The following is a 27864-nucleotide window of genomic DNA, read 5'->3' as shown; positions in this document are numbered from 1 at the left end:
AGGAGTATGTTGTACAAGAACAAGTTTGTTTTCCTGATCCCAAAGAAAGGGCCCAGCAGTGGGAGGGGCACTCCAAGTTAGGCTTTGCTCCCAATAAATAAAAAACAAGTCTCTTAAGGGGCAGAGTGATAACACCCATCTTCTCTTCGTCAATACCGTCGAGGATGCCATGATAGAAATAGATAAGTATTCTCCTTTCTAGAAGTTTGGTTCTAAAATTCAGATCAAACAGAGAGAACCAATCAACCCCATGCTGTTTAAGCCCAGCTTAAAAGTTTCCTTGGTTTCAAAGGTTCTTGCTAACTGGTAGGGCCTCCATTCAAAAAATAGGTGGTCATCTCGCCTTTGCCCTTCACTTTGATGACTCCACGGCACTCCAGCTGATAACCTTTGGCAGCTAATACCTGATAGAGGTCAGTTGTCACCTAGGAAAAAAAAGCAGAGACAAAAATATCGATTAATCAGCCAAAGAAATGTGCACTCTTAGGGTATCAACATTTCTACTTGGTACCTCTTCACCATGTGGCTGGTGTTCTTAGAACACATGGCTAAGCTCACATAGCCATGAACTTACAAATCCATTATCATAAGATATAGCCAAAGGCGCAAAACTCAAAGAACTTTCATCTTAATCCAGTCTAAAACTGTATAGATAACTGCATCCTGTCACTGCCTTTCTAAATTCAAATGAGTATTTTCCTGGGACCACACAGCTATCCTGTGAGCCTAGGAGAAACAGTTGTTGATTCATATAATAACGGCCTCCAAGTCAAATCCAAATAGAGCACATTTATTTTTATCTTCGAAGAAATTTCTGGTCCGGGTAAAAGATATACCGTTCTCTAAAATACAAAATCAATGCGATGCTTCACTCTTTGCAAAATCCCATCCGATTTTTTTTTAAATTAAAAGTAGGTTGTAATTAGTGTGAGTTTGAATAATGTGATGTTCAATTTAGCGCAAACGTGTATTTTAAGGTTAAGTGGTGGTCATTTTATTCATGATGGGAAATGGTCACACTGTAACTGGTCTCACCTGAATGCGGTCAGGGACGCCAGTGCTGTCCATACGGCTAGAAACATTTACAGTGTTGCCCCAGATGTCATACTGTGGCTTTCGGGCTCCAATCACACCAGCCACTACTGGACCAATGTTTAGTCCTAGAAGGGAGGAAAGAATCTCAAAAAGTCATGATTAAATATCAACTTAAAATACTTTGAAACCTCTCTTTTCCCCCTTGCTACTTCCAAGACTTTACTGACCAATTTTCATTTGAAAATTATTGAAAGAGTGTTCATTGATATATTTCATCTGCTCCATGAGCCTCATGGCATAGTCGGCCAGCGCAGTGATGTGCGAGCGCCCCTCTCGGTCATAGGTGCTATCATTTAGCCCCGATGCTGCCATGTAAGTACTTCCAATTGTCTTGATCTTCTCCAGCTGCCTGAACGGTTCGTCACTGATGATCTACGGACAGGAGGAAGGTTTTATATCACCATTTAAAATATTCCCAGATAGGCAGAAATGTGGCCCTGCTCCTAAAATTACTTCTTATGCTTTTGATACAGGGTCAACAAGACAGGGCAAACTTCATAAATGTGCTACAAACGTGCTTCCTTCTTAGCCTTGGACGCCTTTGTTGTGATGCTGTGGGGAGGCACTGCTACAATCTATGGCTAGTGCCTGCCAGCAGCCTTCCCTTTTGAAACTCCTGGATGGTTAGACCTCCTACCCATCACCTGGGCTACCAGCAGTGTATAATGCTGAAGGTTATCTGCCAATAATCTGATCCCAAGTTGCTCAGGGCTAAAAACAAGACCTGACTGATCCTGTCAGGAGTCATGGTGGTGCGGTGATTAGAATGCAGTATTTCGGACTAACTCACTGTTCACTGCCAGGAGTTCGATCCTCACCGGCTCAGGGTTGATATCCTTCTGAAGTTGGTAAAATGAGGACCCAGATTGTTGGGGGCAACATGGCTGACTCTGCAAACCACTTAGAGAGGGCTGTGAAGCACTCTGGACCAGTATATGAGTCTAAGTGCTATTGCTATTGGTGTCACAATAGCCTAGAACAGGGGTAGGCAATCTTGGCTCTTTTATGACTTGTGGACTTCAACTCCCAGAATTCCTAAGGCAGCATAGCTGGCTCAGGAATTCTGGGAGTTGAAGTCCACGAGTCATAAAAGAGCCAAGGTTGACTACCCCTGGCCTAGAACAACTGAAGGTTGAAAAAGGGCTAGTACAGCCATTGAATAGTCAGGCTGAGAATGCTGATGGAGCTACCTGGGTTGCAAAAATCCAGAGGTCAGCAAGGAGCACAGGTGGGCCTTGACTTATGACTATTTGTTTAGTGTCCGTTCAAAAAGTATGATGGCAGTTAAAAAAGTGACTTATGACTGATCCTCACACTTATGACCATTGCAGAGAGAAACACAAACTAACATTCACCAAGATGAATTGTTGTCCCTTTTAATACAATCTGTGACAATGGAGAGCACATTCAAGCAAGCAAGGCTTTAGAGATAACTCTTTCTTAGAAACTAATCTTCTTGATCCTTTACAATTTTCAGGGAGAAAAGCATCATATTTTTTCTCTATTTGGAACTTTGAAGATTCATATCCGTATTCAGACAGCTAGATTCTGTGCCCTTAACTAATGTTTTTCTATCAATCACAATTGTCTAAATTCACCTGACAACTGAAGGCTGTTCATTGGACCAACTAGATTTACATCTTTTCCAACATGTAGTGGCCCCTGAGGGTTGTCTACCAGACCACTTCAAGCAACTTAGATTCCTTCTGTAGTTAAAAGTGAATGAAGAAAAAGTGTACTAAGGAATATAATTGCAAGATTTGTAGATTCTGCTAAGTCACAGTTTGTTTCGCCATGGTTCAGTCCAATTGGCTAAATCCATAAACCATGCTTGACAAACCACAACATCTGAGTCCACACAATACCCAAACCAAAACATCTGGGCTTAATGTGATGTGTGAAGCCAGTCACTGTTGGATTCGCCAGCTTTCACCTAACAGGTTTCTGCTGCTGTAAAGAGCAGATAGTATTATAGAGGGAAATGACCCATACCATATTATAACATGATCTTTCTATTTTCCCTTCAATGCTATCTAAGGTAGGGTAGGCACTGGGCTCTCCAGCTGTTGTTGGACTGTAATTCTGTAATTCTTTCTTCGCCCATTGCCATACTGCTTAGAGCTAATGGGAATTGTAGTCCAGCAACACCTGGAGGGCCATGTCATGCCACTTCCTGAAAAACTCAAGACTTTTTACCCCACTGAGTTCTAGTGCCTTCCATTTTCCAATCTTCTAAAAAAATGCATACTCACCTCATCAAAGTCAGCAATGATCTCGTTGAGCAACCGAAGGCATTCAACACCCTCATTGTTGGCTTCCAGTTCCACGTAGAACTCAGAGAAATTGCTGATTGAGGCAAACATGACAGCCACACACTCACACGATTGGTGGTACAGCTCATCATTGAGGCGTTCCCGAGCCAGAAAGTGAGCTGCCACATCTTTGGGCAAGATGTTGTGTAACAACCGACGATTATAGGCCTGCAGCTCTTCCATCTCTTCCTTTTCACCTGTAGCCTGGGAGAAATCAGGTCATCACTTATGCAGGAGTTAAACAGAAGGAAATCTTAACTTACGAAGAGATCTCTCGGGGTGACTTACAATGGATCAAGAAAAGTCCTTGATTCTTGCAGTCACAAATTGAAAACTATCCTTTTGCAGAAATAAAATGGGTGGCTGGATAGGCTAAACTGGATTTCTGCACAGAAGGATAGCTTGCTTCATTTAATTTTAGTATTCATTTTTTAAAGATACTGTATATACTCTGTCTATCCTGAGTTATACAAGCTTTGTAATTTATTCATGTTCAATACATTCAAGATTGATGACTGATGACTTGGTGTTGACATTAACCCAGCCAACAGATTCGGTAACTGACTTGGTAGAAATTATTGCACAATATGGGAAAGTTTCTGGTTTTAAGGTGAATAGTAATAAGACTAAAATATTACCGAAAAATATGTCTATGAGGGATAAAGGGGGGGTTGGGGGTGGGAGGGGGGGAAATATTGTAATCTTTATAAAACTTTTAATAATAAAAAAAAGATTAATAGGAGGTGCAGTCCCATTTTACAGAAGCCTCAAAAGTTAACTCAAGAAAAAGTTGAATTCTGTAGCATATAAAAATTCTGTATGTTTAGGTGGTTTACATATGTATCTGCATTGCATCTGTTTCCTCGGAAACAATTTAAGTTAATAAGATAAATTGGTTTTCCCCAATCTGACAGTCACTGTCACATCACATACCATAGTTATTGTCCATATTACTTGAGAATAATGAGAATTGTAATACAGTATTTCACATATTCATCTTGTTCTGGAATATCCATTCAATTTTTAATAGATGGTCATGATCTTTTGATTCACTAGTGATTTAGAAATTAATATGGGGATATATTATTCTGTATTCTGTATACATATTATTCTATATTTGGTGCACTCTTGGAATCTTAAAAAAATTGACAAAAATTTTAGGACAGCTTTCTTTCACTCATATAGATAGTCTTCGACTTAATTTTGATCAGAATTTCCATTGTGAAACAAGGCGGTTGATAAGTGAGTTGTGCCGACTTTTACAACCTATTTTGTTACAGTTGTTAAGCAAATTGCTGAAGTTAAGGGAATCATGCGGTTGTTAACTGAATTTGACTTTTCCCATTGACTTTGTTTGTTGGAAGGTACAGTAGTGGCCAAAATTGTGGAAACCTTTTGGGAAAAGTATACAGTAGAAAACTTTGGTTAAGTTTCCACCAATTTTTCTTCTAATTTCTTTATAACTGTAGCCTTGTTCACTTAATAATACTATTTTACATCGCTTTCTGGGCAACCAGTCAACTCTTTGCACCGTTACTTTAATTTTATTACGTTTTACAAGCTCACTAAATGAAAGGAAAAAAAACCCAACCAACTTGATAGTGATCACATAACACACTGACAAATGTCCTCCTCTCAGCTTCAATATATGACATCAGTAACTGAATCCTACTGTGATCTGATTGGCTCATTGCCAAAACAAGATGATACCTGATTGGCTCTCTAAACACTCATGCTCATTGGCTACAATCAGATGAAGGAAAGCTACCTGATATCAACCTAAGCAAGTTGTGCTTCCTTTTTCTGGTTATTTGGCTATAACTTTTCATAGAATACAGTACAGATTACAGTACAGATAATTGAACAAACTTTGTTGCATTACATTCCTGATTAAATTATCTTTCCATTGATATATAATTTTATGGTACTACTCCCCCCAAAAGTGGTGTTATTAGCCATCAAACCTCAAAAATACACTTTTCCCAAAAGATTTCCACAATTTTGGCCACTACTGTAGCTGGCAAGGTTGCTGGGATGCTGCAACTGTGATAAATACATGCCAGTTGCCAAGCACCGGAATTTGGATCACATGATTGTGTGGCTCCTGTGATGGGCATTAAGTATGAGGACCAGTTGTAAGTCATTTTTTCAGTGCTGTTGAACCTTTTAAAGGTCGCTAAAGGAATGGTTGTATATCAAAAACTATCTGTAGTATGATCTGAAGAAGTTATCTCCGTATCCATAGGTCAACAAGATTATTATTTTTTTTGCCAGGAGTCTTGAATGGTAGACTATTGAAAATTTTTAACTGCATTTGCTATATATTTTAAGCCTTCCATTAAGTATATATCAACCAAAATCAACATATCTTATTTTACTTATATAATAAGAAAGGAATATATTTCACAACGGGGTAATACTTGAGGATTTAAAGTTTCTGTCTCACCATGCTTCAGTCAAATGTTTAAGACCAAACTAGAATTCTCCAGAGACCTTATATCTCAGCTGGTTTCTACAGGGTTGGATGTTATACAACAGTGGTCCCCAACCTTTCCAGCTCTGCGGACCGGTGGGGGCAGAGGCAGTCATGGCGATGGGGTGGGAAGAGGGGATGGTTCCACGTAAGGGCACCCACCACTTGCACAAATGGAGCAGAGCACACAAGCACACGTGTCCCTCACTTGCACAAATAGAGTTTTGTGTGCTCATCCGCTTGTCCGCCACTTGCACAACCCAGTTCCCAACGGACTGCAGCCTAGTACCAGGCCACAGCTTGGGGGTTGGGGATTCCTGTTGTACAACTATATCATTAAGAGCTTGTATGGCAAATATAGGCAATAGGATCTGAGAAGATGGGCTGGCAGCTAACTTTCTCCCTGCCTACTGCTGATAAAAACTCTAAGGCTCTTTCCAGTCCAGACCCTGACAAAGAGAAGAAGGACTGTTAAAGAGCTGGACAAAAGATAAGAGCCAATCACAACTCTGGGTATTCACCAATACTACAAACTCTCTCTTGCAACTTATTTTCAGAATCTCTATTTTGTCTCCAGTACCTGTTGCTTCCAGAGAAAATCAAGGCGTGCTGTTGATTCGACTTGCTGGGCATGAAGATAGAGGGCCAAAGCAAAAAGTAACAGGATAACAGGTGTCATGTACTGCAGAGGCACTTTTTTCTCTGAAAAACTACTAAAATAAATTGGGGGAGGCAGAAAAAAAGAGAGTAAAGAAAGAGCACAAAGTACTAACTTTTCACTTCTCATGAGCCTAACATCTCAGAGCTTTACCCCATGATCTTTGCCTCTTTAACTCAATGAGCATCCCTAATTATGCTGTTGCCAGCTGGCCTTAGATGCTATATTGTTTGTTGTGGGACACAGTGACAGTAAAGATACTCTATTCTATTCTATCCCAACCTGATGTAGTCCAGACTGGTTAGGAACTGGAAGATACAGAATCCCCAACCAGACCAAGTTTTAGTCCAAACAAATCTAGGAGGTTTCAGTCCAAACAAATCTAGGATGGGGAAAGCAGCCATATGCACAAAGGCAGGAGGTGCCTTGGAAGAATAAAAATAAACATACAGTAATGTGAATCTTGAAAGACCTCCACTGGTTTTCAGTTGCTCATTTAAGATCAACCTTTAAAGCCCTAAATGGCTTACAGCCCAGCTGTCTAAAGCAGGGGTGCTCAAACTTGGCAATTTTAAGACTTGTGGACTTCAACTCCCAGAATTCCTCAACCAGCTTTCCTGGGAGTTGAAGTCCACAAGTCTTAAAGTTGCCAAGGTTGACGACCCCTGGTCTAAGGGAATGCTTCTCCTAAAGCCAATCTGTGTAGTTATTTAGTCAGCAGGAGTGGCCATCTTGAAGACATCTACTTGTCAGAAGCTTATCTTTCTATAAAACGGACAGGCCTTTCTCCTGCATGGCTCCCTTGGGTGCTCTCTTGGGACCTGTGTTGGGTCCCCATCTTTCACAGACTTAAAGAAATATTTTTTCCAGGCTTTTATTACCAAAAAAAGTAATATTATTATTCTCAACTTTTTGTATCTTTTTAGACAGCCATGTTTGAGAGTTCACCAGAGCAGAAAGGTAGGATAAGCGTCAACTAAATTATCATCATCATCATCATCATCATCATCATCATCATCATCATCATCATCATCATCATCATCATTTATTTTCTAAACCTTTAATTGTCATTCCTCACTTAAAATAATTCCAAAGTTAGTGCACAACTGCAGTTGTTTACTGTGGTCCCTTGATACAATTTGCTTTTCTCTCTTCTGTTATATTAAGTCCCTCTGGGCACTCCATTCATTCTAAATTTAGATTGCAAGATCCTCTGGATATGTACTTATCTTGTCCTTCTGCTCCTTAAATAATATCAGTTTTGTATTGTTGTTGTAGAACACACAAGATTCATGGAAACCCAAAATTAGGATGAGCAAAAACAAGGGGAACAGACAAAATGTCTCTAGTTTTCTTTTCAGTTCCACACTCAGGGGACTAATGCTTTTTTTTGTCCTAAGAGCATTACCTTTCAAACACGTTTTGCCAAATTTTGGTGATACTTTCACTAGCTTATGAAACTTCTCTATGTAACTCTGTCTCCCTGCCATCAATCCTCCTTCCCCTCATTTAATCCACACCCAATTCCTACTCACCAGGGCTGAGTCTCATTGAAGGCTGGCCTGTTTTGGAGAGGAGGAAAAAAAAAGGCATTTTTAGAAATAGTCCTTATTGAAGTCTGAAGTCTCTTTTCCTTCATTTAATACAGTGTTTCTCAACCTTGACAATTTTAAGGCATGTGGACTTCAACTCCCAGAATTCCACAGCCAGCATTGATTTTAATACAAGGATCTCCAAACTTGGCAACTTTAAGACTTGTGGACCTCAATTCCCAGAATTCCCCCTGCCAGCCATACTTGGAAGTTGAAGTCCATAAGTTTTAAAGTTGCCAAGTTTGGAGACCCCTAGTTTAATAAATACTTTCAGATAACTACATGATTTTGAAGGTTCACCGAGAACAAGGCTCAGAAGAACGAGATTAACTTCTGAATGCCAATATTCTAATTCCAACCCGGCTTCTCTTCTTCACACTTTATAATCTTCCACAATCCCACCGTTCTTTCTCTTGGGCAGCCAGAAGCATTTCACAGATTTGCCATGTTAGTTTTCCCTCCCTTCACAACCTCATCTATTGAATGCTTTCGCTTTATGTGTGAGGTTATATAAATATTTCAAAAGATTCCACCGATTTAATTTAAATAATTAAATAAAAATCATAAAAATTTTTGGAGGTCAGCAGGTGCCATCTACCGCTGTAAAAACCAAAGTTGTATTCTCCTATCCAGATAAAACCCTAACTTAAGGAGAAAAGAGATTTGTATTTTTTTCCCCCCGTTTTCTTCTCCTCCTTCCAGTGCACAAAAAAAAGTCAAGGATATGCATGTGGGCAGGAAGGGTAAATCCCTCACTGTGTGTGTGTGTGTGTGTGTTCAGTCCAAAGGAATAAGCACTCATATGTGGAGCAGCATTTCTGTAATACACTGGAGAAAGTTTATACAAATGTGCCTTTTGGGCCTTCAACTACCCAGAGGCTGTCTTTCAGGATGCTATTCTCTCTCTTTGTCCCTGGGGTCTAGGATTTTCAGAAAATCTGGCTGGGTTTGCTCAACATGCTAACTGGGCCAAAGACAGAGTAACATGTTGTGTAAACACCATAATCCAGGGAAAGTGGGGGGGGGGGGGGCTAGAAAGGTGAATCAATCTTCTAAGAAAAAAAGGCAGGTAAGGAACACCTGAAGAAGACAGAACTCCCGAATGACTGATGGATTGCTCCACCCACAAGCCGCCTACTACTGGTTGGTTGAAGTGCTATTCACTGCCAATACAACGCTCTTCTTAAAGAACATCAGGCACTTACGGGAGGAAGTAGGTAGCAGCTCATGGATGGTTTTTCACCCAGTTTGATGTGTTGCCAGATCTACTGGTAAGGGGCTATCACTACATCACTGGACTGAAGTGTGCTGTACAAACAGAGCCTGTATGTGGTACCTTTTTATTTTGCCCCTCTTTTCAAAGCTGACCGCTTTCTATTCCACAGGGGTTTTTCTTTGCTGGTGCTATTGATAAACAAGGGTGGACCATACATGGTCAAGACTCACATCCCTCCTCCCTTTTTGGCTATCTCCTAGCTAGAACTATTCTGCATCTACAAAAATCTGCATTTCCACATATCAGCAGAAAGTGATGGATACTGGTGTAGTGTCCTGCCAATTTTGGGAGGGAGGGCAAGAAACGAACTAAATAAAAGGTTGTACATTAAGCCTTAGATAAGCTTAATGCTGGTAGATAGGTAGTTAGTTCAAGAAGCCAAAAATCTCATACCTTTTGGGGGCATAATTACATTATTGTCCTCCCATAGAAGCTCTGGGTGTTAAAACTAGTGGCAATGAGATCATTTCCCTGCATCTGAGAAAATACTGTAAAAAGATGGTGCTATATTATCATTACCACTAGTACTAACACTTTTGTAATAGTTTCCAATGCTAGATTCAAGGTAGCACAGAGATGTCAAATCTGATGATGGAACAAATGGTCCTTGGTTAACAACCACTTATTCAGTGACCATTCAAAAGTACAACGGCATTGAATGAGTGATGGTTATGACCGGTTCTCAAAGTTCTGGCCATTCCAGAACCCCTGCAGTCATGTGATCATGATCTTTGGCAAGTAGCTCACACGACAAGTTGTATCATCCTGCAATCACTTGATTGCATTTTGCAACCTTCCCTGCTGGTTTCCCACAAGCAAAGTCAACGGGGAAGCTGGCAAGGAAGGTCACAGGTTCCTCACGTAAGTCTCTCTCACCTGTGCACCCTCCTCAGCTTCTCTGTGTTCACAATGCATCTCCCTGGCCAATTGTGCACTTTCCCCCACCCAGCAGCAAGCATCCAAGCCCCACTGTGCTCGCACCCTGCCTCATGCCTCCAGGAACAGCCACCTCTGGTTGCACCATATTTACACTGTACATCGCCCACTACTCTTGACACCTTCTCTCACCCAGCAGCCATTTATCTGCCTACTAGCCTGCTTGCAAATCACTTGGGTTTTGCTTTGGCTGTGGAAGCTGGCAGAAAGGTGCAAGGTGGTGCTTGCTTGATGACCCGTAATCTTCACTTCATGACGGCAATAGGGAATGCAGGGATTGCCGTTGTTAAGTGATGTGAGCACATGACATTGTCCTTTACGACTGTATTACTTAGCAACAGAAATTCCAATCCCAATTTCTGTCACAACTCAAGGACTATCTCTATAGAAGAATTAGGGAACCACCTCACCCACCCCAAAAGACTTGAGATTCTTCCCACCCCTGGAGAGAGAGATTCTTACAGAGCATTAGTAGCCACCAGCAAGTCATAGTTGTCAAACAGCACGCCCTGAGGGCCCTCAGCCAGTACCAAGTATACCACCTCCATCACCACCAGCAGTGCCAGCTTCCTAAGGCTACTGATGTGCAGGAAGACGGAAGAGGCCAGCAGACTCAGCAACACCGAGTAAGTGAAGTACTAAAAGAAAGAAAGGATAGAGATTTGTAAGGACTCCCCCTTACAAATCCAGATGTGTTCCCAGAAGTTCACCATTACACCCTCAAAGCGTTGCAAACTCTGTTTTCTCCCCTAACAGCTAATCACAATGGATGTTACAAGTCTCCTCCTTCAGTATCAGAGGCAGAAGGCTATAAGCATCATGTTGCTGGGGGGGAACTGGCTCTCTGATTCCAGCATAGTCAGCCAAATGATGGATATAGGCTTTTACTGTTTAGCAACAGTTCAGTTCTCTCATCCAGCAGGCTTCTTACCTCTTGCTCTCCTCCTGCTTCCACCAACACATTTCCCCATTCCAAACTCAAGCAACCTCCATGGCCAAGAGAGGCCAGTCCACCTATCCAGGTACTTCTGGGAGGGCAAAATGAAGTGAAGGAGGAAGAAGGAGACAACCCTTCAGAAAGAAATGCTTCATGTCCCCTGCGCACAAAGCTTGACATCCATCCTCATGCTCTACCCCAGGGGTAGGCAACCTTGGCTCTTTTATGACTTGTGGACTTCAACTCCCAGAATTCTTGAGCCAGCATGGCTCAGCTTGGAAACCTCTCCCTTTCCCCTCAGCATGGCTGGCTCAGGAATTCTGGGAGTTGAAGTCCACGAGCCATAAAAGAGCCAAGGTTGCCTACCCCTGCCCTACCCAAACCCCATTTTCCACACCAAAAGCCTTATCTGATGCACATACCTCAGGGAAACTGCAGGGCAAGTCATCCTTTCCTTGGCAGGGTGGAGTGTCTGATGCCAAGGTATAATTGAAAGCATGGAGATAACAGGGATCTACTGTAGCTGGAGTAACGTTGAAGAATCTAACCACACAGTCTTGGAGCCGGACCCGACTGCAAGCAAACTAAAGGATAGGTTAATTCAGCTAAGGAATTGCTGCTCAATGGTTCTAGAACCCCCTGATCAGTGGTGGGATTCAGCCAGTTCGCACCAGTTCGGCAGAACCGGCAGCTAATTTTTTGTTGCCCAGGCCCAGAATGGACTTCCAGAAGCGGCATCCACACAGAGAACCGGTTGTTCACCTATCTGAATCCCACCACTGCCCCTGATCCCTAGTGTGACTGAGTCCATGACAAATCCCTGAGGCTCCAGGGATACAGACAGGTAATAAAAAGTTCCTGAGATTTCATAGGGAATTGAAAGTCAAAATGCTGCTCACAGCATCCAGAGGCCTTTCCTCAGCTTTCCCTTGCCATTTGGGAATTTTGATGGTTGTAATTCCAACATGTGGGGATGATACCAATTTAGGGGAATATTAATGCACATGGGTTCCTGGTTTTTTTTTCTTGCCCAAACAACATTTTGCATAATTTTAGAAATCTTCAATGCAATAGTTCTTTGATCAGAAAACAGTAGCAGAGGAAGAAAAATAAAACTTCCACATTCCCTCTGTTCAAAACCTAACAGAGTGGAATATGCTAAGTCCTAACAGTGCTAAGTCCTAGTATAGTTTATTTGAGGTGATATACAAGATCAGCTAATTGTGGTTTGTAAAGCATGGTTTATAACTTGGCAGGTCTCTGTAGTTCACTTGTAAACTATAGCATCTGGTAAATATATCCTATAACTTGCTGTAATACACGTAATCCTCGACTTACAGCAGTTCATTTAGTGACCATTCAAAGTTACAAGGGCACTGAAAAAAGTGACTTATGATCGTTTTTCACAGTTACGACCTTTGCAGCAGCCCCATAATCACACGATCAAAATTCACATGCTTGGCAACTGACTCATATTTATGACCATCGCTGTTTCCCAAGATCATGTGATCACCTTTTGTGACCTTCTGCAAAGCCAATAGGGAAACCAGATTCACTTAACAACCGGATTACTAACTTATCAGCTGTAGTGATTCACTTAAGTGTGGCAAGAAAGGTTGTAAAGTGGGCCAAACTCACTTAACAATTGTCTCACTTAACAACAGAAATTTTGGGCTCCATTGTGGTCGTAAGTCGAGGACTACCTGTATTCAGACTCTATCATTGGTCATCTCTGCCTAGAACAGGGGTAGGCAACCTTGGCTCTTTTATGACTCGTGGACTTCAACTCCCAGAATTCCTGAGCCAGCATGGCTCAGCTTGGAAACCTCTCCCTTTCCCCTCAGCATGGCTGGCTCAGGAATTCTGGGAGTTGAAGTCCACGAGTCATAAAAGAGCCAAGGTTGCCTACCCCTGGCCTATAGCAATCTTTGTTGCACAATTTACTGACTACCACCTGAACAATCTTGTGCATTGAAGACCTTTGCCCCTCAGCCCCCCTCCAGCCTCTTTTCCCCTCCCTGCTTCTCATACCATGTTGACAAAAGCAGAGATGAAGACAAGCAGGATGGAGACAACGCCAGTAATGGTGCTGTTGATTCGGGATTGGATGATCTTGCGAGAAGCACGCTGCAGAGCGGCAGGAAAGGGCTACAAGGGATTGGAAAAGGTTGAATGAGTAAAGAGGTGCTGGTATTACCATTCATCACTTCCAACTAGTTCCAACTATCCCCCTTAGCCTGAGGACACCAGAGCCAGATACCAGGAATCAAGCTTATAGCAGCCTTTAATCTAGAAGATTCTACAGTGGGGATTCAGGCTGTCCACTAAGAAGTTGAATTGTGCTCAGCAGGCAATAATAATATAATAATGATACTGTAGACAATATTATTTTCCAATAACACTGGATAATAATACTGGAAACAATATTGGAGATGGATGAATAATCTGGTCTGATATAAGGCAACTTTCGTTTTTCTATTTCCCCAATCTGGCAAAAAAGAAGAAACTCCAAATCTTGCTTGTTTACTGGTCCAACACCAATTAGTACTCTCCTCCATCTGCAACTTGGCAGGAGCCAGTGCAAAAGTGAAAACACCGTAATAAAACTCCATAGGTTCTGAAATGGCTTTCCAGAAGCAGGTGTTTTTCAAGCGTGTTGTGGCTGGCTAGAAATTCTATGCAGTGTAATCCCAAACGCACCTTAAAGGTACCCACCAGCTGGGGAAGAATGTTCCACCTGGAAAATTATACACATCTCTCTACTCTTGATAAGGAGATGTGCCCAAGCGGAGTCCACAGCTGGTGGAAACAAAGTCAGAACGAATCAAGATTTGCCCATTTGTGGGATTTGGGAAAGTGTAACTTACACCAAGGCAGGAATAAATGGCACACACAAAAAGAATGGAGGCCAGGATGATGAAGATACTGATGTAGGCACCAAGCATCAGAGAGGAACTGTGGAAATAAGGAACGCAGTTAGTCTGAGAAATCCGGACGCTGTCATTAAATTAAGCTTTTCAGTACTTGCTAGTGTACAGGCCTGACTTTCCCCAACTTGAGCCCTTTAGGTATGATGGAAGACTATTTCCACTATCCCCACACATCCAATGTTGGCTGGGTGGTCATAACCCAACATATTTGGAAACATCAGATTAGGAGGGTTTACATAATATTATTAAAGTACATTGCCCCAATCTTGCACTATGATGCTACAGCACTGAAGTATGTTTTGCAGCTATGTCACAAAGCATCTGGGACTCCGTTGCTTCAGAACGACTTTCACTTTGATTTGCTCAAACATTAGCTTCAAAACAGTTCCAAGGGAATGCACCACTCTCCTTCCCGTGGTGCTATTTCTAAATTAATCTTTCTAGTAGACGATCCCTTCATACGCTAATAATATTAAGGCAAAGCTGGAAATCCATGTAGTTTGGTGTGTGCGCATGCATGGTGTGTGTGTATATATACAACTTGCAATTTTTATTTGGATGATTTTGTAGTTGTTTGGTTGAAGCAGTCTCCAAACTTATTTTGAACTTTCTGCTTCCCTGGAGCATTAGAAGTTACTTAATATTGCTTCCAGGAACAGCATATTTGTTTGTAGCAGAGTATGGTATATGCCAGGGGTAGGCAACCTTGGCTCTTTTATGACTCGTGGACTTCAATTCAGGAATTCTGGGAGTTGAAGTCCACGAGTCATAAAAGAGCTAAGGTTGCCTACCCCTAGTATATGCGATGTGGAATTCGGGTTTCTGCATCTGTTTGTATTAAAGCACATGGCTACTTTGGCTATATATGTCCCAAATACAGGCACTCCTCAACTTACAACCACAATTGGGACTAGAATTTATGTTATTATGCAAGGCAGTCGTTAAGGAAGTCGTGCCTAATTTTTCAAGGTTTTTTTTGCCACAGTGAAGCAATCGCTGGAGTTGTTAAATGAGTCACATCATCTGTAAGCAAATCCAGCTTCCCCATATTGACTTTGCTTGTTGGAAGCTGTTGGGAATGTACCAAACAGCGATCATGTGATCCCGGGATGCTGCACCTCTCATAAATTCATGCTGGGTGCCAAGCCTCCCTCGAAAGTTGATCAAATGGCTATGGAGATGCTCCAGTGGTCATATATGTGGTGCTGGTTGTAAGTCACTTTTTTCAGTACAGGTAATCCTTGATTTACAACAGTTCATATAGTGACCGTTCAAAATTACAATAGCATTCAAAAAGGTGACTTATGACTGTTTTTCACATTTATGACTGTTGCAGCATCCCCATGGTCATGTGATCAAAATTAAGATGCTTAGCAACTGGCTCATCTTTACGACGGCTGCAATGTCCTAAGGTCACTGACTTCTGACAAGCAAAGTCAATGGGGAAGCCAGATGTGCTTAACAACCGTGTTACTAACGTAACAACTGCAGTGATTCACTTAACAACTGTGGCAAGAGAGGTCGTACAATGAGACAAAATTCACTTACAATTGTCTCTTAGCAACCTGGGCTCAATTGTGGTCATAAGTTGAGGACTACCTGTACCGTGATAATTTTGAATGGTCCCTACACAAACGGTTATAAGAAGGACTACCCATACTGGGTACATTTAAGATCTTTTCATGGAGGTATCTTTTCATCGCGGACGTACACATGCTTATGTATATAATATGTTTGCAGAAAGAGTACATGAGAACGTACTCTTGTACATGTGTCACTCACTGTGGGAAGATGACTATCTGGATACAACAAATGAAGCAGAAGACTAGCATGGTGCAAGCCACATAACTACCAAAGCGGGTATCCACCTTTTTGGAATACTATAGGATTAAAAGAGAAGAAAAAAAAATTACCAAGGAATTGAGGAACAGATGCCTTTGTGCCCAATTTGAAATCTCAATTCTAGACAGAGAAGGGAAATACCTTTCTCTCCAACTCAGGTTTCTGGAAAGTGAGCAGAAAGCGTTTGACATGATCCTTACGCAGCTGGTCAATGCTTCGAGCATCGATGGCCCTGCCCAAGAACTCATCCACCTCGTCTTCAGGATTTAAGGCTTCCTGTGTACTTCGGCTACGGGAAAGCAAAGTTCAGGTTGGAGAGTAAAGAGAGACACGAGACAATTTATTTAATTCATTTGTATTCCTCTTATTATTCTTATAAATAACTCAAGGCAGCAAACATACGTAATACTCCTCTCTCCTCCTATTTTCCCCATAACAACAATCCTGTGAGGTGAGTTGAACTGAGAGAGAATGACTGATCCAAAGTCACCAGCTGACTTTCATGCCTAAGCTGAGAACTAAAACTCACACTTTCCTGGTTTCTAGCCTGCTGGCTTAACCAGTAGACCAAATAATGTGCCCTCTCTGCAATTGATGCCATCTTTCATATATTGTCACAAGATAGTTTAGGGCAGGGGTAGGCAACCTTGGCTCTTTTGTGACTCGTGGACTTCACCTCCCAGAATTCCTGAGCCAGCATGGCTCAGCTTGGGAACCTCTCCCTTTCCCCTCAGCATGGCTGGCTCAGGAATTCTGGGAGTTGAAGTCCACGAGTCATAAAAGAGCCAAGGTTGCCTACCCCTGGTTTAGGGACTCTGGCTTGAATAATTTTCTCCATCCCTACTGTCAAAATCTCAAGGAGGTTATAAAATGAAGGCACTTACTTGTCTTTGCTGGAATCATCAATACCCTAAAAAAAAAAGAGACAGAGAGAGATAGGGTATCATGTTCAAGAGCACACAGTATACATTAATTTTGATACTAAATTTCAAAAAATGCAGAAAAATGTGATAATTACAATGAATACAGGCAGTCCTCATTTAACGATGGTAATTTGGACCAGAATTTCCCCTGCTAAGCGATGTGGTCATAAAATGTGATGTTACATGACCGCATCGCTTAGCAATGGCAATCCTGGTAGTTCCTGTTGCTGTTAAGCAAGGATCGTTGGTCAATAAGCATGGACCTCCTCACAATTTCCTACCGGCTTCCCACAAACGGTGGCAGTGGGAAAGGCGGCAAGAAGTTGCAAGTCCCAGGCAGCTCGCAAGCCAGGTGGGGAAGGGTATCTGGGTGGATACTGCAGCATGCGCAAGAGTTTTCAGGCCCAGGGATGGCTGTTGCCAGGTGGGGCAGACTTACCCGAATGACTTACAACCTTCCCTGATGGTTTTCCCAACTGAAAGCCAGCAGGGAAGGTCGCAAATGGTGATCATGTAACTGTGGTGCTGCAACTGTCGTAAGCACGAGTCAGTTACCAAGCACCCCGATGACTGTGGGTGTGGTACAACGGCCAGAACTTCAAGGACCATTCATAAGTGGTACTCATTCAGCACCGTGGCACCTTAGTGGTCAGTAAGCAAGGAGTACCTGTATAATTTTATATGTGGTGAAAATTTGTAATAATGTGGTTACAGTATTCCTCAAACTGAGACTACAACTCTCAGTGTGCTAGTGGCTATGATACCAGGAAACCCAGAAATTGTAATTCTGGTATCTTTGGAAAGCAGCAATTTTGGGAAGAGCGGTCCTATTAAATGTTGCCAGCAACATAGTTTTCAATTAAAAAATTTCTCATTTTTTTTTGGGCAGACATTCCCTGGACATACTTGGGATTTTAAGTTTCCATACACGTATACAGGTAGTCCTTGACTTACAACCATTTGCTTAGGGACTGTTTGAAGTTACAACATCACTGAAAAAAAAGTGACTTATGACTGTTTTTCACACTTACGACCATTGCAGCATCTCCATAATCAAAATTCAGATGCCTGGCAACTGGCATGTATTTATGACGGTGGGCAGTGTCCCAGGGTCACGTGTTCATCTTTAGTGACCTTCTGACGTGCAAAGTCAATGGGGGGAAGCCAGATTCACGTTAAGTAACCACGTTGCTAACTTAACAACCACAATGATTCACTTAATAACCGTGGCAAAAAATAATATAAAATGGGGCAAAACTCGCTTAACAACTACCTCGTTTAGCAACAGAAATTTTGGGCTCAATTGTGGTTGAGGACTGTCTGTACTAGGGGTAGGCAACCTTGGCTCTTTTATGACTCGTGGACTTCAACTCCCAGAATTCCTGCGCCAGCCATGCTGAGGGGAAAGAGAGGTTTTCAAGCTGAGCCATGCTGGCTCAGGAATTCTGGGCGTTGAAGTCCACGAGTCATAAAAGAGCCAAGGTTGCCTACCCCTGGTCTGTACCAGATCAGATATTCCTGGCAATATTCACTCAAAATGGATAAGGAAGGGTGATGATGATAGTGATATTTGCAAGCCTGTTTTTTTTTAAAAGAACATTCAAAGACAGCACCTTCTAAGGCCGCCCTTTTTCTCTCAGCTCCAAACCTCTGTAATGCTGAGAAAAGAAACATAATAAGCTTGTTGGCTGTGCACTTCATTATACCTGCACAGGGAACAGAAGCAGAGCCCTTCCCTGGACTCTCCCATTTCAAACACACAAAAGGTAGGTGCAATAAATTTGACTGGCTTGGGCTGGCCTTTGGCCAACAAAACAACATCACCTTACAGCTTGTCAGAGAATAGTTGAGATTTACAGCTAAGCAGCAGGGCGGCCTGCTGGCTGGTTAATGCTCAACTTAATAGGTGTGGGAAAGAGGTTCACAGAGACTTTGGGAGGCGAGAGTGAGTTTTCACAGAACAATCATGGCCAATCTCTACTACCTTTAAAAAAAGGCTCCTTTTTCGCGTTCTGTCTCTTGACTTCAAGCAAGTGAGACATTTGTTAAGTGAGTTTTGCCCCATATTGTGACCTTTCTTGCCACAGTTGTTAAGTGAATCACTGCAGTTGTTAAGTTCAGTTACGTGGCTTCCCCGTTGATTTTGCTTGTCGGAAGGTTGCAAAAGGTGATCACGCGACACTGGGTCGCTGCCACCGTCATAAATATGAGTCAGTTGCCAAACGTCTGAATTTTGATCACATGGCCAGGGGACGCTTCAACAGTCGTATGTGTGAAAAAGGGTCATAAGTCACTTTTTTCTGTGTGACTGTAACTTTGAATGGTCCCTAAATGAACTGTCAGTAGAGGACTACCTGTACTATATAAGTATATAGTCTGTTGCTTGAGCCCAAAAGCCTTCTAGAGTAATCATCAATTACAATTATTTTATAACTGGAATTCATCATTAACTAATTATTTTTAGCTGAAGAATGTAACAGAGATAGATGTTATAACCACATCTGATCAGTAAGGTGAAAGTAATAACGGCTAGAAAACCTGGGCTAATTAAAAATATTCTTTAACTGCCAGATAAGAAAATCAAAGTTGGCACCAGGTGTGGACGGGGTCCAAACCATTCAAGAAACTAAAAACGTCAGAACATAGTCATACTTAAAAATGATTGGGAAGCCACTGCCTTAGTTTTAAAATTAGTGAGCTATGATCAAACCATCCAGTCCTGATCAACAATCTGTGTATTTTGTAGCAGCTAAAACTTCCAACCTGTCTTCAAAGGCAGTACTACCTATGATCCATCATTAGGGTAATTTAAATGGGATGTTATCTTAGCATACAATATTGCAGCCAGGCTACCTTTGTGAAGAACAGACATATTTAGCATACCACTGAAGATGGGGAAAGGAAAATGTATACCACGGGATCTGCTTTGAACTTCTAAGGCAAAGTCAACTCTGTGGTAATACCATCCCAGAATGGCAAATGCATTCCTTATGAAGGATACAAATTGTTCCAAGGCAGACTAAAACACACCTGTCCTTCTCTGGTCATAGAATCTTTCCATTTTGCTTAGACTGAACTTCAATTCTTTAGGCTTTATTTACTCCCTGATTTATCTTAAATGCAAGTTCAGCATTTTAATTATGTCTCCTGAATTAGATGAAAATGAATATGGTCGTAGACTTGGATGGTCTCTGTGCACTGACAACATTTTATTCCAAAGCCCCATATGACCTCAGGCATTTCAGGCGCGCAGGGAGGACCAGGAAAGGGACAGCCTAACTGCTAGCAACAGAATTTCAGAATCACCTTCTGAAAATAGCTGTTGTGGTAAAGCTGAAACCATTGGAGAGAAGCCCTTCCCCATTCTTCCCGCCAGTTAGCTGCTCCAACAGGATATTTTGACTGAAAGATCCAGGAGAATCAGCATTCTTCCTTCTCCCAATCTAAAACAACATATTCTTTGTGCCAAAAGTGGGCCAGAAAGCACACTGAAATGGAACCCTAAAAATCAGTTTCATTGGACAGTGACTAGAATAATGTAACAAACCTCTGCCCATTTTCAATCCCAATCTTACTTTCACTAGTTTCTCCCCTAATTTGCTCCTATTCTTTTCCATTTTCAGAGAATTATTGCACTGATGATAGACAGACAAGATCTCGATCTATTCACATAATTTTGTCCCAATGTTCCATTGCGTTGGAAAGAAAAATAAATGCCACTCAAATCCACCAAAGAAGGCTGAGAAATTACTGTAAGGTGCCACTGTGCCTTGACCACAGGATGGAGAAGGGGAGAAAAATCTAGAACTCTCATCAATGGAAACCATCCTGCAGCTCCAGGAAAATCCTGCAGTTTTCTCTGGTTCTGCTCAAATGCACAAGAGAGATTACAGAGACTGATGGACATGACTCACGAACAGCTTAGGGATAGACTGTCATGGGGGAAAAAAATCCATGTGCTCGTTAGGAATCAAAAATTACTTCATGGCACATAATCGATCAGTGCGTATGCGGACATCATCTTCATCTCAAGCCTCCTAGGATTAAGCAACAATGCCAGTAGAAATGGGTCTGAGAAATCTGGACCCTGTTTAAATGAATGGGCTTGGAACCCCTCTTTCAGATCCTGCCATTCAGTGGGGCAGAATTAGTGCTTTAAGGCAGCACCGTAAAGAGATATAAAGCAATTTGACTGGGATGAGGGCATTAACACAAAAAGCTATTTTTTTAAACAAACTCAGATTCCTACGTAGAGGGCCATAGGGTTACCTCAAAGTATTTCATTAAACAGTAACGCATAACAGATAGGATCCTTCCTCATTTTAACAACTAACAAACTATTCCATTGCAATGGATTAAATAAGCCACAACAGATGCCCTGTGCTACAGCCACTACTACCAGGGGCAACAAAAAGTTGTCAAGACGATGCCCATCAACAACTGGCAGCACCGCTATTGAGAAGATATCAGTGGAACTCCCTCTCAGATGCAAGCAGTATCATGGCAACAGATGCTAGATTACCAAATTTCATAAACAATCTGTGCCATAGCAACAAACTGCCTACAACAAATCAAAAGCAACCTGGAACAATGAATGACAGGGGACTAGGAATTCTTGCTTAGCAACCATCAAGAGTGCCACTAATGAACAGAAAATTACCCCCAAACGTGGTAGGTGAGGGCGATTATCTTATATTTTGCTTGGATAGCAGACTTAATTTGCATCCTGACACTGAAGTGAAGAACCTGCCAAATGAAAGGCTTGAACAAATTCAAGATAGAAGAAGTAAAACAGATGATCAAAAAAAAAAAAGAATAAATATTTTAACGAACCAAATTCCTTACAGAGCTGATATTGACTGGATTCACTTATCATGCTAAAATACAGTTTGCTCTGCAGAATTGGGTGGTTTCAGTAAGACCCAAAGCGTATTTTATATATCATAATGGCTAAGTTTATACAATATACTAAGTCAAAACTAAACAACCATATCCTGGCTGAGCAAAATGTTTGAAGCCAGGCAATCTGTTTAAATCCCTGACAATCTGAAACTAATGCAGGGGAAGAACAGAAAATCTGCTCATTTAGGATTTTCCAGTTCTAAGGTATGCAAAGGAAAGGAATAAGGCCCTGAGAAAGAATCGGCACCTATTGTGATTCATTAAAAAGAACTAATATTTTTTATATTTTTGAATGCAGGATCCTGGCAATTACAGTAGCTGAAATGCAGTTGTGGGCCCCAACCAGATATAAACTGATACTTAAATTTATGGATTCCATATCTCTGTTATCAAATTCCTCCTCATCTCAGATAATGAAATAAAACTAGGATTCTCTAGATTTTGCAAAAGGCAACGTAAATAACATGAATGGCGAATTTCTATTTTTCAAAGCATTGTTACAATCTTGACCATTTCAAAATATTCCCGCCACCTCAGTCCCATATGGTGTCATACTTTCACATGCTGCTACCTCTTACACTGTGTGTGTGGTTATGTTCCCGTAATCCATAGTTTTCTTCAGCAAAAGAAGCAAAAAAAACCGGGGAAAAGCAGAGAGTGTAAGGAAGCGATGGCAGGAAGGAAGAAGGAAATGCTCAGGGGAACTAGATCCTACACCACCTAAGAAAGGCCAAGGGCAGCTGGGATGTGAAGGAAGGGAAAGTGAAGCAGTGGGTTGTTATGGGCAATAGAAACAGAATGTGGAAGGTTCCTTGTTTCAAATTCCTCTTTAGTTCTGCTTCCTATATGCAGTGGAAAGCTGTAAAATAGATGGGGGCAGAGTGAGAGCTTAATTTTCCCCCATGTTAGAAAACTTCCTGCAAATAAAAGAGGTGTACAGCACTGCAGGTAATAAAACTGAGCTCTTTCAGATCTATTTCTTTCGGTATGGTTGGAGAGCTTTCATTCTTGGCTTGGAGTGAAACAGACCATTTTATTTCCTTGGCATAATTTTGTACATTGATAACAAGTTCAGTGCACTGCATGTTAATTCTTATGTAGTTAAAACATGGCCACAAGAGAATTACAACTCTTGTGGCAGTAAAAAAAAAAAAAAAACACTTCACACACACCGAGGGCAAAAAAGTTATTTCCTAGCAGAGAACGAAAACAGCCCAGAAAGGACTGTTCAAGGCCTACAAGTGGATTGTGGCGGGTATAGTGGAAAGTGCGAAACAAACCAGGGAAAAAAACCTGGATCAGTTTTCCTCCACACCACTAGGAAGACTCACGTGTGTATGGGTGTGATGTATGTGTGTGTGCAAAACCAGCAATCCTCATTCCTTCACCTAAGCGAAATTGCTCCAAATAATTCAAGCATGAAACGCATAGTATTTTCCCTTGCTAATAAGCTTGCCTCATTATTAGAGAGACATCTACTTACAACCAAAATTTCATTTGAAATTGCATCTCCAAGAATCCCGTGCTTTTAAATGGCTGCTACCCACCGTGGCCAAAGCTAACTCATTCAGAGAGGAATCAGATTTGGAACGCTCCCAGCTGCCAAACATCTCAAGAGCTCCTCATACCAGGAACAGTATATGCCAAATGGCAAGGCTAAGCTCTGATTGGATGATTCCTTACAAAGATGGAATGTTCATTTAAGAACTGAAGAAGAGCTAGATCAGGTGTCTTCAAACTTGGCCCTTCTGGACTTCAACTCCCAGAATTCCTCAGCCAGCGTTCCTGGCTGAGGAATTCTGGGAGTTGAAGTCCAGAAGTCATAAAAGGGCCAAGTTTGAAGACCCCTGGGCTAGATGAATCAGAGCAGACCATTGCTGCTGAAATATTCTGCTCTTATAGTAACCGTCCAATGGCCTCTTAGAAGCGAATACATACGTATATAGAACAAAAGAAGTGAGAAACGCACCCTCCTATTCACTTCCCCCAGCAATACAGTATTTCAGGGCAATACTGTTTCTTGATATTGGAAGTAAAGTACAGTCAAAGTACTAGCCACTGATAGCCTTATCTTCATAAATTCATCTTACCCCCTTTAAATCTATTTAACTCAGTGTCTATCACTGTACTTTATGGTAGCAAATGCCATAATTTAACTATACATTAAAAATACAGGTCTCATCTTTCCCTAAAATGTTTATTAAAAAGATGTTCAAATGCGCAAACCAGCATTTTATTTCAACTGACTGCCCTCTCCAATATTAAGAAAGAGAATTCCTTTAAACATTCATATGGATTTAGATATTAACTGAGATCATACATTAAGCCACAAGTATGGTTTGTGAGTAAATGGAAATTATATTCTCTAATATTAAAACATGATACTTCTTTAAATTGTCATGCTATTCTAAACACTAATTAGTTCTTGACTCAATTTTAACCATGTTTGTTAAATAAGCTGCAATGGCTAGGTTCCTTTATTACTCTAAGCCACAAATGATCATATATCAAAAGCAGTTACATTCAAGCATCGCATTAAAACAATACAATACCCAGATTATGTTGAGTGAAATGCAGAAACCTAATCTTTGAATATTTATAATAAATGTTCTGATCATAAATCTGATCATAAGCTTTGTGAGTAAGTTTCAATCAACCTTAAAGAAGTTTAAATATATTCAAGCACTTGACAATTAAAATAAATAATTTAAAAAATCAGCACAATGTTAAGAAAAAAAAGCTACAGACAAAGCTTCTCGTGAAACACAGTGGGTGAAGGAATACTCCACAATATTTTAAGAGACAGAGGTGGATCAGAAACTCCCTAAAAATGCATGTAGCTTCATGGAGAACGGGACAGAAGAGTATCTTTCATATTGTCTACTTTTCAGGCCATCAATTTATGCGAAGTGTTACTTAAACACGTTTTCCCCAAAGCTTCCAACTGGAAAGTTATGGGTGTGGGCGCAGAAGAGAAGGTTCTACTGCTGAGTATGAAGGAAATAAGAATTACAAGGGTGGTGATGTTACTTTTTTTCTTTACTGCTCAGGTCAACAGCAGTCTATTTTTCACAGAGACAATATAAACTCTAGCTCTACCTTGTTATATGTATAGTTTTATTGACAGTTATCCTACTATATTATACTACTGTAGTTTTATTATTGTGGCCTTAAGCAATTTCCCCCGTCCCATTCCCTCAGCCCTGCATTCAAGGCTAATTTTTTGAACCCATGAGAGCATTCATGTACTTTAAGCATCATCCTAGGCTGCAAACTCCTTTTAGGTTTTGTGCCTATAGATTCTGGAACCAGTATCTTTTCCCCTAGTTTTTTCCTTTGCTGCATAATAAGTGTCAAGGTGAAGAAAGAATACTTCATTTTACTTCCTATTTTTTTATGTGGAGTTGTGGGGAGACATCTTCAAGAGCTGCTTTCAGTTTGAGTAGACAACTCAATGTTGACAAATCAGACATAGGGCACTGCCTAGGATTTTTTTGCTACCTTTTTTAATCTATTCCGTCAACTTATCTCACATTCAGGGTTATCCTCCTTTCAGCTCAATGCCAAGAAAGGTATGCTCTATAGCAGAGGTCCCCAACCTTTTGGGCGCCAAGGACCAGTTCTGTGGAGAGAGGTTTTTCCGTGGACCAGAGGGTGCGTGGTTTTGTGTGCTGCCTGCATCTCACGGATGGGGCTTTGCTTGTTTGTGAGGACCGGTTGCTGGCATGCTACGGCCCGATACCAGTCCATGGACTGGGGGTTGGGGACCCCTGGTCTACAGTGTTGTTAACAGGAATGAAAGAACAAAGCAGAATCCAATAATATGTTATGCCATCCTACCTGCTTTCCCAGGTACAGTCTCAAGCAAACCCAAGACTTACCATCTGTCGTAACGCCTTAGAGTCCTTGTTCCGTGGAAATGAACGCTCGGGGACCCAGCGAGGCACCAGCCCTTCTGTGGAATTTGCCTGGGCTCGCTGCAGCTTGGCTAATATTGCTTTCTCTTCTTTCTATTGGCAGAAAGGGGGGGAATATGGAGGTACAAAACAGAAAGAACAACAAATGGAAGCAGGTGTTTTAAGACATTACTCCCTAGAGTAGGAATATCTCGTTTTAGAGCCTCCATTATTTCAGCTCCAGGGACCATAACATGAGCCGTGGTGGCACAGTGGTTAGAATGCAGTACTGCAGGCTAATTCTGCCGACTGCCAGCAGTTTGATTCTGACTGGCTGAAGGTTGACTCAGCCTTCCATCCTTCCAAGGTTGGTAAAATGAGGACCCAGATTATTGGGGGCAAAATGCTGACTCTGTAAACCACTTAGAGAGGGCTGTAAAGCACTGTGAAGCGGTATATAAGTCTAAGTGCTTTTGCTATTGCTATTCATCTCCTGGATAATGGTGATCTCTCTTCCTGCCCCCAAGCAAATTTTAGTCATGTCCCCCCCCCGACTCCCAGGACTTACCCGTTTCTGGCTGCAGCCCACAATGAAGAAGGTTTCAATGTTATGCTCCTTCAGGTAAGCATTGCGCTCACCCCCGTGCCCCGGCTCTACTTCATAGTCCTCATTCAGGTACTGCAGAGTAGCCTGGGTAATGTGGATCCGCCTATCACAGAAATGTTGTCGTTTAACCAAGACAAGTGTTGGAACCCAGTTCTCCCACTCTCCGAGATATACCCCCTCATTAAACTTTGTATAATATCGCTTAAGAATGGAAGAAGCTGCTCTCTCAACAAGGAAGCAATATGGCCCTTGCTTAGCAGCTCTGAGTAAAAGAGCAGGAGTGACCAATAAAAATAAGGTTAAGTAACATTAGCGGTAGTTGGCTGCAGGAATGCAGATAAAATACTGTGGGAAAGCTGGTGGAAAGAAGCCTTGCTGAAGATGGCTTTGCAGGAAAGCCTGACGAACCCATATGAAAATATGGTATAATGCTTGTAAGAAGCTATAAGTGAAGATAATACATTACTTCATTTGGATCAGTAAGTCACATGGAGAAATATAAGGCATTTCCACATGAGAATTTTGATCCCATTCATATAACGGCATTGTGCTTTTATATTCCCATGTTAGCATTCCTGTTGAGCAGCCAAGTCAGTTATTAAGCTTGACTGTCCCAAATATCCAAGTGCCATCTCTTTGCAATCAGAATGTGTTGGGCCAGTTTTCCACTGATAAGAATGTATCTCCAATATGCTCATTCCACAAGGTCTGACTGGGTGGGCACACTCCAGGTCCCTTCCTATAACGTTGCCACCTTGTGGGGCTGAAGCAGCAAACCATCTTGGTAGTGGTCCCTGGCCTAGGGAAGCACCCTCCCCCTGAGATCCAACAGGCCCCTACCCCCCTGGTTTTCTGAAAAGCTGTGAAGACCTGGCTTGTCCCAGAAGCCTTGGGATAGTGCAGGGGTAGGCAACCTTGGCTCCTTTATGACTCGTGGACTTCAACTCCCAGAATTCCTGAACCAGCATGGCTCAGCTTGGAAACTCTCCCTTTCCCCTCAGCATGGCTGGCTCAGGAATTCTGGGAGTTGAAGTCCACGAGTCATAAAAGAGCCAAGGTTGCCTACCCCTGGAATAGTGTAAGGCTGGAGCCCAGTGAAGCTCTAAAGTTTGTTTTTTTTTCTACTCTTCTCCAACGGATAGGTTAACTCCACATTTAATAGAAAAGGAATGGAGCAGAGTAATTTCAAAGCTATGTATGTAAAAGACAGAAGATCAGAGGTAAGACAAAAAGGGAAGAATGGGAAAAAAATGGGGTCACACCCAATACTAGCATGACTTTCCCAATTCCAAACCAATTTTCTTCAAAGGAACATCGGCCATTAGGAGGAAAGGTTTCTCCATCTCCCGTCTCAAAGGAACTACTTTCTATTACAATTCACAGTTGTTTCACTCAAACTTTGAAGGACCTGACTCACCCCGCTTTGCCACCAGCTTCCATATGATTGGCCAAGGTGACATCATTAGACCAGACATCAAACTGCCA

The 27864-nt window shown here is 41.7% G+C and overlaps 1 protein-coding gene across 1 annotated transcript; it reads right to left on the bottom strand.

Moving 5' to 3' along the window:
• Window positions 1-187: 187 nt before the first annotated feature.
• On the bottom strand, window positions 188-27861 carry LOC107290979 (adenylate cyclase type 6-like; the record flags this gene model as incomplete). Its single annotated transcript, XM_029284848.1, has 16 exons — window positions 188-425; window positions 1036-1160; window positions 1263-1467; window positions 3348-3611; window positions 6461-6593; window positions 8074-8100; window positions 10805-10980; window positions 11702-11863; window positions 13311-13427; window positions 14147-14234; window positions 15992-16089; window positions 16193-16340; window positions 16936-16961; window positions 25758-25886; window positions 26341-26482; window positions 27797-27861. Coding segments are annotated over 16 exons (2031 nt in total), but the record flags the coding sequence as incomplete, so codon positions are not given.
• Window positions 27862-27864: the final 3 nt, after the last annotated feature.

Source organism: Protobothrops mucrosquamatus, unplaced genomic scaffold, assembly GCF_001527695.2.
Source record: "Protobothrops mucrosquamatus isolate PMUCROS unplaced genomic scaffold, P.Mucros_1.0 scaffold1019, whole genome shotgun sequence".
Taxonomy (NCBI): domain Eukaryota; kingdom Metazoa; phylum Chordata; class Lepidosauria; order Squamata; family Viperidae; genus Protobothrops; species Protobothrops mucrosquamatus.
Note: the sequence above shows the minus strand (reverse complement) of the source record. Positions and strands in the feature narration are given on the sequence as shown.